The following is an 11,362-nucleotide window of genomic DNA, read 5'->3' as shown; positions in this document are numbered from 1 at the left end:
TATAGTATACATATATATATATATATATATATATATATATATATATACATATATATATATATTGCAAAGGCGTTTACATAGCCCTTTGCGTTTTATTAGAAAGCAATATTGAAGTTTTATTGGGTATTCCTTTTATTTTTAATCCTTATTTGGTCTCTCACTCTTAAAATTCCTTTCTATAATCATACTTCACTACTCTGTATCCGTTTTGTCATACGATACATGTAATACTACGCACTCGGTTGGACATCTCCTCGTGCCCAGCTCGCTTTGTATCCCGGCTTGGACTCAGCCCGAACCCTTCCAATAACCAGACAACCATCCTCGACGTCCTTAGTTACTGTGGTACTCGCAGCAATAACAACCTGTTTGCCAATCTGTAAAGGTGCCACCAACACACAGTTGGCTCCTGTTTTACTACCATCGCCAATAACGGTACCGTGCTTGTCCTTGCCGTCGTAGTTGGCTGTAATAGTACCCGCACCGAAATTGACCTCCTTACCTACCTTGGCGTCTCCCAGATACGTGAGGTGTGCAACGCATGTGCCTGTTCCCACCGAAGTGTTCTTTAACTCGACAAAGTTACCCAGTCTGCATTCATCCGCTACACAAACACTGTTGCGCAGATGTGCATACGGTCCTACTGTGCAGTTATCGCCAATCTCACTCTCGGAAATCACGCTGAAGCGGACTTGTGTGTTCTTGCCTATAGTCGCGCGCTCGAGTATAGAATTAGGCCCTATTTCAGACCCCTCCCCTATACGTGTACCTGCTTTAATGTGTGTATTGGGAAGTATTGTGGTCTTGGGGCGTATAGATACACCCGCTTCTATGTGTGTGGTGTCGGGGTCGATGATATACACCCCATTGTCCATGTGCATGTTGTTGTTGTTGGCTCGCATTACCTTGGTTGCCAAAGCCAAGGAGCGGAACGAGTTCACTTCCCTCACCTCACTTTCGTCTCGTACATTCACATACTCTACGTGTTGCATAGCCTGTTGTCGCACATAGTACCACCATTGCGCTGGGTCACTCAGCGCCAGATATTCTCGTAATAGACTTTGCATATTATCCCACTCTACACACGCGATATACCTATCGGACGACGGCACCGGCAGCATCTTCTTGGCGTCTTTGACCAGGATTGTACACATGTGGTCCTTACTTTCTGTACGTTCATCGGCGTGGTGATCGCTCAGCATATCCAGACTACTACTAGTCACAAGAGGAAAATTGGGTGACAGTACCAACACACACTTATTGATAAACAAACCTTTGTCTCTAACTAGGGCGAGCGCTTTTGCGTCACACTTTGCACCGCCGCATGTATCCGATTGGGCTATATAATGCACACTATATCTATCTATATCTTCCGCGCTACTTTCACCGCGGTTCCCTATGTGCAATGAATCTATTTCTTTTGATACACACGTAACCTCATCGTATTCAGTATCTGAGTCTATATCATCACCCCGAATGTTCTTCATTAGCTTCAGTACCGTGAGTGCATGCTCAGGTGGGCCTACTACAACCACCTGTTTGATAGATGTAATCTGCTCGAGCGAATCTATGGTTTCAAGAATACATTGTATTAAAGGTAGCCCGTGAACACTTTGTGTGATATGTAGGGTCTCGGCTACTTGGCAGCCACGACTGTAGTTGTGCGTGTTTTCTTGACAGGCAAGAATCACTACAGTTTTTGGCACGCCCATTTGCTTTGTTTTTGACGTTCACGCTGTAAACCTTATGAATGTGATGTTCACCCTGGCTTATATATACAAATGTTAATATTTGCAATTATTGCTTTAGCGAAGCTTGGTTTACACCGCTATAAAGGATACAAGATGTGGAAATAGATAAAATTGAGAAGCCTAAACAACTGTGTGTTATTATGTGAAGCACTGTATCTAAGTGCATAGTAGTATCTATTCCACAAGAGAGAGAAGTTCCAACCAAGACTTTGTGTTAACAAAAAGTGGTGTAGTATTTGTTTTTCAAAAAGGTTTTGAATTTGTCTTTTTTTAGACTCGCGTATCAGGATTTTAGGAGGCTTTGAATGATCGCCACATCAGCTGGGTGAATGATTTTATTCCTAAAATTCAGACCGAGCATCATGTTGTTGATTCTTCATGGCCGTCTCTGGAACTCTCTAGAGAGGTCACTGGATCTCAAATTCTCAATTCTCAGGTCATCAGGCCTCGTCTATTTAGTAGTTGGCTCAGGGTCTGTTGCATCTCTCGGATTTTGTAAAAAAAAAAATACAGATAAATAGAACTCGCATACCGAAACCCTGCCAGTTGCAGTACACTACACACGTAAACAATATTTACAACATATATATACAGGATGTCTGAAGATTGGGATACAGTGGTAATCCGTAAGAAGCCCACACGCGCTTCGGATGCGAAAAAGGCTTCTAACGTCAACGCTGCCATCCGCAGTGGGGCTGGGGTCGAGACAAATGAGCGTTGTAAGTAATCTATTGGATTGAAGTATTTGAAGTACACAGTCGCAATCTTGTGCTGTTGCGATGATTTGTGGTTCCAGCGTATGGTTGAGTAGAGTATATTTTGCATGTATCTAAACAGTTGGAATAGAATGGAACCGTATGCAACATAGCGCAATATTGATATTCATAATTATTTGCGTGTACATTTTAGTTTCTTGCCGATATAGATGTTTCGCGATTGCAAACCAATTTCATACCGATACTGGTTTCCCATTTCAATTGAATGTGAAAAGGAACTCAGATCATTTATTTTGTGTTATGGTGTCGTGATACATACGTACATTGCTCGTGGTCAGCTTTGGTGAGGGTTACTTCTATACCATGTTCACGCTTAACTTGTATCGTGGTTTGGCCGTGCTCTCATTTACCACATGGCACATGTTTTATGCTATGTTCTTGATAGTCATAGTATATATATATATAAGTCTGGCTTCTTTTTTTGTGGACCTATGGTCTTGCATAGAAACTACGTGTTTGTTCCGTAAGACTTTTCTTCATTACTTGTGTCTCACATTATATCTGATCGCATCACATTTTAAATTATGCCTTTTTTTCTGGTGTACTTTTATTTCCCTGCGTTAGGCTCTGGATTACATGTTTTGTATTCGGTTGCGTGTATTGAGGGCTGTGTAAGGTTGCTTATGTCGATCACATACGCGCTGTTAAATTCTTAAATACACCCATCCCTCTGTACAGAAGTCCTTCCGTTAGAAAATATTGCTCGTACCTCTGTGATCGCATAGTGAAGTACTGCTGAATCGAGCATCTTTATTGAATATTCAATACCATTTTTCAACTTATGTTGGCAGCTATTTGTGCATTGTCCTTTTGTGTTATGTAAAGATTTAAGAATAATTGTATAATTTATGTTTATATATATATATATATATATGTATATAAATGTATGTATGTATGTATATATATATATATATGTGTGTGTGTGTGTGTGTAAGTATGTATATGTATATGATGCATATTGATATATATGTTTGTTTATTTGTATGTTTGTTTGTTTGTATATATATATATTTATTTAATATACGTGTGTATGTATGTGTATACATATGTATGGTAATGTCAGTTTATATATATGTATAAATGTCGGGTGTGTATTCATCTATTTCTGTATATATAAACAGGTATATGTATATGTATATCAGGAGGTTTTCATCCCATATTAAACTGGTACAATGTATAGGCTATTTTCACCATCAATGCATTTATAGCTTACTAGAGTACATCGGGCTAGTAAAAGCACTTATCGTGGCATTAGAGTAACTTCAATTTTCAAGTACGCACACATAAGTGTGACAGCAAGTACTCGCCGACCATCATCATACCACTCACACTTTGGCCCAGTATCAAACATTAGTTACACAAGTATGTATACTTCCCCATGAATACGACCCTATGTCCACAAAACTTGCCGGTATAAATCTGCATCCCTCAGGATGCATAGATGTGTGATCAAGGGCACAGCGGTAATGCGCATAAGAGCATAAATGTATGTACTAAACAGATATATCTGCCTGTCTCAAAGTGCGCAGGCGTATAATCAGGAGCTCATTTCAATGCCGAACTCGTGTACTATATTCAAGCTTGAACATATTGATGAAAAGCACATATACTATAAGTATGTGTGTATGATCATATATCGGGGTATATATATTCAGTGATACCCAGTCTGGCTGACTATACATGTCAATGTCACTCATTATAGTGATTGCTTTCATTCGGCTCATATGTGATCATCAAGCACGCTATGGCTAATAGGTTTATATCATGTCACTTTCATCAAGCACACTGTGACCAATAGATTTATATTATATCGCTTTCTTCAAGCACACGGTGACCAATAGGTTTATATTAACCACTCTCGTCTGTCTCCATTCCTCAATCAAAAATATATTTATTTGTCTCTGCAGTCAATGGCTCTGGAAACAGACAGCACCAATCTACAAAGGATACCGCCAAGCTCGATCGTGAGACGGAAGAGCTGAAACGTAAGTTACTTTTGAAAGTTGGTGCATGCATGTTTTGCATGTTCCTTATCTACCGCTACAAGTATGATGCACTTACTTCATCCTCATGATAGGGTGCGTCAATCGCTTTGACAATGCCTCGTTTGTATTTCACATGTGTATTTCTTTCACCTAGACCGAATCAGTGGCCAAGTGCACCACGCATCACCTGCACACCATTTAATCAATACGATCATTGAAAAGCTACATGTAGTGGGTGTATGCACGGGTTAGTTTATGAAATGCTTTCCCTTTGCATAGAGTCTGCTGGTCCTGAAAAGTGACAAAGCGACCGTTCAATTCCTCAATTGTTTGGATTGCGATTTTAATGTTGCTCTGAATGTATCTGAAGTTAGATCACAGAATCATCATTCGTTCTAAGAGACGTACTATATGGCCTCGACACGTTCTGTTGAAACCGATGCCGCTTGATTTCTCATTATATCTATCTATGTCACTTTCACAGATGCTACTGTCAGTGTAACCGTATCGAAGGCACTTATGCAAGCGAGACAAGCCAAGGGCATGTCACAGAAAGAGCTGGCAACGGTATGTACTTGAAGCCTGGTCATGAATAGAATGCATATTTCGTGACGCTCGTTTAGCCTGGTCATGAATAGAATGCATATTTCGTGACGCTCGTTTTTTTTCTTCTGTGTCTGCTAGTTTATTTATCGCCTTTTTTTTTGTGTCAGCCTATACGCAATCTTGAAAGTGGTCTGTTTCTTCCAATGTATTTCCACATACACTCATATTTGTGTATAGACGTGGTCATTGATGTGCTGGATTAAATTGTGTTCCCGTCAGATGAGCGTTCGCAAGTGCAGCAAGTTGTAGCGTATTGGATATTCGAGGCAAAATGACATGTCTGTAAATTACACATGCACTGACGAACGTGCCTTGGTGGCTTTGGTAACCTCAACTCCTGTCAGCGTTGGGCATAGTACACATCATGTCGACCATATGTATCTATACTCTGTCCACTGAACTTTTTTTTTCACGCTTGGTGCACTTTTGGCAATGTGCGACTCTGCTTTTGAGAATTAAACCATTGGGAAGTGGAGGACTATGTATATATGTACTCCACACGTCCATACACTTACATGTTTACTTGTGTCGTCGCTTACAGAAAGTCAATGAGAAACCTCAAATTGTCAACGAATATGAATCTGGAAAGGCCATTCCAAATAATCAGGTACGTCTTCTTCAAACCCACACAAGAGTGGTGTGTTTTCTACAGATATAACATATCCCTATCGAGTTGCGATACCCAAGATATACCTTTACCTGGTCTTATGTGGCATGTGAGCCTTGTACGTCATCCTTCGATCTGATCTCACAGTAGACTACATGGTACAATCTAGAAGGTTAACAACACCCACATGTATCCTGGTGGGGTACTATCGTACATCGATTTTTGATTTTGTTATTTTTTATCATATATTGAACTGTGCTTGTGACTCGCGTGCGCTGCATGGGTAGGTGGGCACTGCATATTAGGTCAAGCACGTTCCAATATGTTTATTTTCCTGCTGCAATTTTTCAATAAATTACGCGTTGCTAGTCAACGCCAACATAGCTTCTCACGTACTCAGCTATAAAATTTGTTTCTCTGATATATTTTAGGTTCTTGGAAAGCTGGAACGAGCTCTTGGCGTAAAACTCCGTGGTAAAAACATCGGTGCTCCTCTGGTACAGGGTCCCAAAAAGAAGTAATTTGCTGTACGTCAATGGATATCTCGGATCTTGGGAGGGTGATGTGATCGTCCTTTAGTTAGTTTTAGGTTCGATTCAGTTGGAATTCCTGGGTGTAGATTGGACCCGATTGCAACTGTTTCTCACTAATAAATTGGAAGGTTAGTTTCTGTCCTATTTGTACGTTCTGAACTGCTTAACATTCAGCGTTGTCAAATTTAGTCACAATAGTGACCGTCTTTATCAAATTGAAAAGGCAATTTAGTCGTATGTGCTTTCAATAATTTGGAGCAGAGAATATACTTCCAATCGAGTCGTGGGCAAGTGCCCAACTGTGGCAACACATCCGTGAGTTTTGTACAATCTGTTGGAAACGCGAGTACAGGTTAACGAGTTTGTTGCTCGAGAATCACTGATTTCTCATGCCTCGTGGGCAACACATTACGTACTGAGCCCATAATGGCTGTTCATAATAGCCTGCGTGTGTACAGTAGTTCCAATTGTGCAGATATGCTTCTTTGCCAACACAACCAGGCACAGTTTTCATCGTTTCTTTGAATCTTATCTATTTTGACTGTACATAACGCACCGTACCTCCAAATATATACATGTATACATCAGTATTTAACATTGGTACATAACGCACCGTACCTCCAAATATATACATGTATACATCAGTATTTAACATTGTAAATTGTAGTTGGATACACATGTTTACTGTATAGCTATATGATTTCTATATATATGTACCTATATATTTATACATATATATCTATCTATCTATATATGTATATATGTATAAATATATATATATGTATAGGTACAGCTATATATGTATATATATATTTATTTGTATATCTATATGTATGTATATATATATGTATATATATACAGATATATAGATTTAGATATATAACATAATTTATATATTTAAAATATATATATGTATATGTGTATATTTAACATATATATATATATATTCATATTTGTATCCATATATATATATCTTGTAATATATATGTATGTATGTATTTGTGTATGTATGTATGTATATATATATATATAAGTATATATAGGTTTATATATATATATATAGTGCGTGTATATATGTATATGTATATATAAATGTGTGTGTATATATATGTATATAATATATATATATATATGTGTGTGTGTGTGTGTGTGGATGTGTAGATGTATGTATGTATATAGATATATATATGTGTGTGTGGCGTGTGTTTCTGTGCGTGTGTGTGCGTGCATGTGTTTCTGTGTGTGTGTGTATGCGTGTTTGTGTGTGCGTATGTTTGTCTGTATTTCTGCTTGTGAAACGCCCTGTGTGTATTTGTGTTGGTGTGTGTGTGTGTACGCGTGTGAGCGTGTGTATGTTTGTATGTATATTACTATATATTTACGAAAAGAAAATCATCCGTACTGTGGGTGACTTTACTTTCACATACAAACAACACTTACCTATTCGTTACTTATCGAGGCATACATATTGATTGCCAATCTTTTGTGACCATGTACGACATGAGTATAGTATTTGATAAGTCAACAAGCTTTATCTTAATAACTTTCAAAATGTACCAATATATATGATATTGCGCTACGACTGATCATCTGCAGTGCAAATTGTACGTATTGATATCACCAAAAAAGAAATTATATATACATATAAATCTGGTGTGCATGGATTTATGTTTTTAATGGGTTGTTGTCTATATACATAATATTTGGGAGCCGAAGTCTTAGTTTGCATCTGCGTGTAACGCAGTTGACGAAGCGGCGAGAATCCTCTAACGGATCATAAAACCGGGAGGCCCAGCACCAGGTGGACCTGATTGGTAACAACAGAAACAGAAAGCACGTAAGCATATATGAGATCGATGCTTGAAAGCATTCTAGGGATTGAAGAAATCATATGTACTTGTGCTTATAGATGGTCAATCTGTATGAATTCGGGATATTATATTGATTCGCAATGGTCCTTGGAAATACGCGATTGATTGCAGAATACCAACCGATAGTCGATTAACGAATCCAGTATGGGCATTGGTGATAATTTAAGGACATTGCTGTGCGACTATGCTTGATGTACTGCTCCATCGATATCACACCTCTTACAACTATGACCATCGATATCACACCTCTGATAACTAGAAAGACTGAGACTGCAGCAAACAAGGTGACTGCAGACGACTATTGGAAAACCTGCGTGAGCATGTGCATGATTTTCTCTCGTATGAGGTGCGCAAATGCCGCTTAAATCCATTTATATGCACAGACGAACACACAGATGAAATCAAATTCTTAAGCCAAAAAAAAGGCATTTCAGTAGCAGATTTGGATGCACCACTTTGCTTTAATATTGTACAACAAGGGAATAGCGAATACGCAGCAGCTGTCGCCAACACGAAGAAAAACACAGACAACTGCGATGTGAACACCCTTCAGTGCGTTTCTGCTTACAAATAACCAATTTTCTTTATCTTGAACATCTCTGACAGATTAAATTTCACCATCAATTAAACCAACCGAAGATCGATATAAAAGGCTGCGATACGATAGGCCAAGTGTGCAAACGGTACACTTACCTTGCGAGAATTGATTTTGTTGCATTTGCCCATCGTACGATCCTCTGTTGTACTGTGGTGGTCCTGTGATTGGAATCGAAGTTAACATGATTAGTATCCAGAGTCTGAGCTTTGAATCAGTGGTGAAGTTTATTGGTGAAGTTTGTTCGTGAAGTTTGTTGTTAATACTCTCTAAACCCGTGTCATGAGGAGTGTGGATCTACATGAGGTACATCCCAACACAAACAGAATTGCTCTCATATATATTATGGTAAAACCAAAATCAGATACACTATAAACCAACTCGTATGTACCCCACACCATAAAGGTATGCGTGTGGATAACTCTTAATCGAATCTGAGAAACAGCATTTTTGTCTTCCACCAAATGCGGCTACCTACCTTGGCCGGGCGGTCCCATGCCCATCATTGGTTGACCCATTCCCATAGGCGGTCCCATGCCTGGGTGCATCATACCCATGCCATTCATGCCCATAGGATGCCCCATACCAGGCATCATACCTACAGGTATTTTCAAAGTGAAAGAAAATTGAATTGATACACATGCTGTTTTCAGAAACGCTCCCCTGTGTAACATCGCACGGTGGGGACCAATTGTAACGCAACCTCCCTTCGTGTACTTTAAAGATAACACCATAGTAAATTACAGACTAGCTCTTGATTTCCTCTGAGACGGGCGTAGCTGTAGTCGACAAATACCTATCCGGCTACATATAACAACAGTCTAGGGACTATTAGGATTCACTCACACCAATTCTGAACAAAGAGTGCATCAAAGGGCATGCAGAAAGCAACCATCTATAGGAGAACGCTACAAGCGCACCAGTCTGGCAATGCTACGATACGAACCTATCCCTTGTACGCATGAGCGACGTAAGTGCGCATTCTTGTTCCTTGCTATAAGGTGCGTGTGCGGGGGGGGTTAAGAGTCCGGGCTATATATTCGCCCATATTTGTTGTAAAGTGCGTGCATGAGATGTATTTCCAAACAGAAACAGCAGCTGGGAAAGCCTTCAACGTACCTGGACCCATACCCATCGGTGGTCCCATGCCCATGGGAGGTCCCATCCCCGCCCCTACCGCCATACCTGCCAGTGTAGTGGAGAGAGAGGGAAAATTAATTCAGATATTGTCGGCGAGTAAAAATGATCCTTGTAGCTCAAAGATATACGCGGATCTCACACTCTGCGCTACGGTCGACCGGTGCGGCCGATATATTCGATGTAATCACTGCAGCGTAGCACATAACGTCATTTGCAAGCACAGATAAACACGGCAATGCAAATATAATCTTATCACTGGTAAATCACGTAGTTAACAATGTGCGAAAAGCTCCCCATCATCACATACATATTGGAGCCACGCATATGAAAACGAAGATGAACACGCGAGTACGTCAAAATATATTCGCTAGTCTGAAAGCAACATGTTGACGCGTTATATATATGTCCCACATAGTTCGCAACACGTACCACCGGGAGGCGGCGGCATGCCGGTCTTTTCTACCCAGTTTTGGTAGTATATACGGACATTGTCTTTATGTTTTCTACCGTGGTTGTGTGTTTTCCGCACGGACGCCTAAATGAATAAAGAAAAGAACAAATAGTAATAAGTGACTGACAATGGTACTACGTGCCTAACAAGTTAATACGATATACTGATGAAGCTATCGATGTGAAAGCTATACCGGCGTGCGTGTCTACGATGTCTATAAGGCACATTTTTGTGGGTATATGATTCCCCGGATGCAAAGGCATCTATGAATACGAATTCTCATTCTCAAACCGACATGATATCTATATCACAAATTACGTTCAGGCAAGCGATGCGGCCTGGGGTAGTCTAAGCTATACCATTTCCTGTAGTGCGTCCACGAGCATAGTAAGTTCTCCACGCCTGAAAGCATCACTCCTCGTGTTGTACTTTATATAACTAAATAGCCCAGGTATTACAAACAGCGTATATGAACAACATCCATACATGTTGTCCCGTAGACAAGAACACATCACATCATCAACAAATAGTTATAGCATTTCTGGCTGCGCTTTATTCGAGGGTGAGGAAACTCTTACCGAATCGTGCGTCAGATATGCGTCACAATAGTCGCAGTAGTACCTGTGAAAGTGGGCAAGCGGAGCAGAGAGATTTACTTCAGGTTCCGATTGCGATTCGACGGACATGTATAAGATAGTTGTAGCTGATAATGAAGGTTGATAAAACAATAAATTTACAAAACTCTACAAAGCATTTAAACTTGTATGCAGTACTCGTAGCAAGCAAAATACCTATCGAAACCATATGATTCAACAGCAGAGGAGAACACTACATACAGATGAACAGAACTAGGACTTGTATATGAAATTAGGTAAACACGTACAAATAAGCCATTCATATAATAATATGCATACCATAAAGGAAAAAAAATATGAATACAGTCTTAAATACATAAACGTATGTCTGAGTGTAGATATACATACAAAGATAAATACATATATATGTGCGTGTGTGTGTGCGTGTGCGTGAGAGTGTATGTGTTTAAGA

The 11,362-nt window shown here is 39.7% G+C and overlaps 3 protein-coding genes across 3 annotated transcripts; 1 reads left to right on the top strand and 2 right to left on the bottom strand.

The window, feature by feature from the left end:
- Positions 1-121: 121 nt before the first annotated feature.
- SARC_00838 (hypothetical protein) lies at positions 122-1,993 on the bottom strand. The gene has a single exon (XM_014305455.1). The coding sequence runs from the start codon at positions 1,710-1,712 to the stop codon at positions 231-233; it is 1,482 nt and encodes a 493-aa protein (XP_014160930.1). The 5' UTR covers positions 1,713-1,993; the 3' UTR covers positions 122-230.
- Positions 1,994-2,296: 303 nt separating this feature from the next.
- SARC_00837 (endothelial differentiation-like factor 1) lies at positions 2,297-6,397 on the top strand. The gene is made up of 5 exons (XM_014305454.1): positions 2,297-2,470; positions 4,435-4,512; positions 4,997-5,079; positions 5,660-5,725; positions 6,157-6,397. The coding sequence occupies exons 1-5, from the start codon at positions 2,347-2,349 to the stop codon at positions 6,244-6,246; spliced, it is 441 nt and encodes a 146-aa protein (XP_014160929.1). The 5' UTR covers positions 2,297-2,346; the 3' UTR covers positions 6,247-6,397.
- Positions 6,398-8,024: 1,627 nt separating this feature from the next.
- SARC_00836 (hypothetical protein) lies at positions 8,025-11,001 on the bottom strand (the record flags this gene model as incomplete). The annotated part of the gene is made up of 6 exons (XM_014305453.1): positions 8,025-8,065; positions 8,823-8,885; positions 9,203-9,322; positions 9,844-9,909; positions 10,294-10,399; positions 10,894-11,001. 6 exons carry the CDS (start codon positions 10,999-11,001, stop codon positions 8,025-8,027), a joined length of 504 nt encoding a protein of 167 aa, XP_014160928.1.
- Positions 11,002-11,362: the final 361 nt, after the last annotated feature.

Source organism: Sphaeroforma arctica (assembly GCF_001186125.1).
Source record: "Sphaeroforma arctica JP610 unplaced genomic scaffold supercont1.29, whole genome shotgun sequence".
In the NCBI taxonomy this organism is placed as follows: domain Eukaryota; class Ichthyosporea; order Ichthyophonida; genus Sphaeroforma; species Sphaeroforma arctica.
Note: the sequence above shows the minus strand (reverse complement) of the source record. Positions and strands in the feature narration are given on the sequence as shown.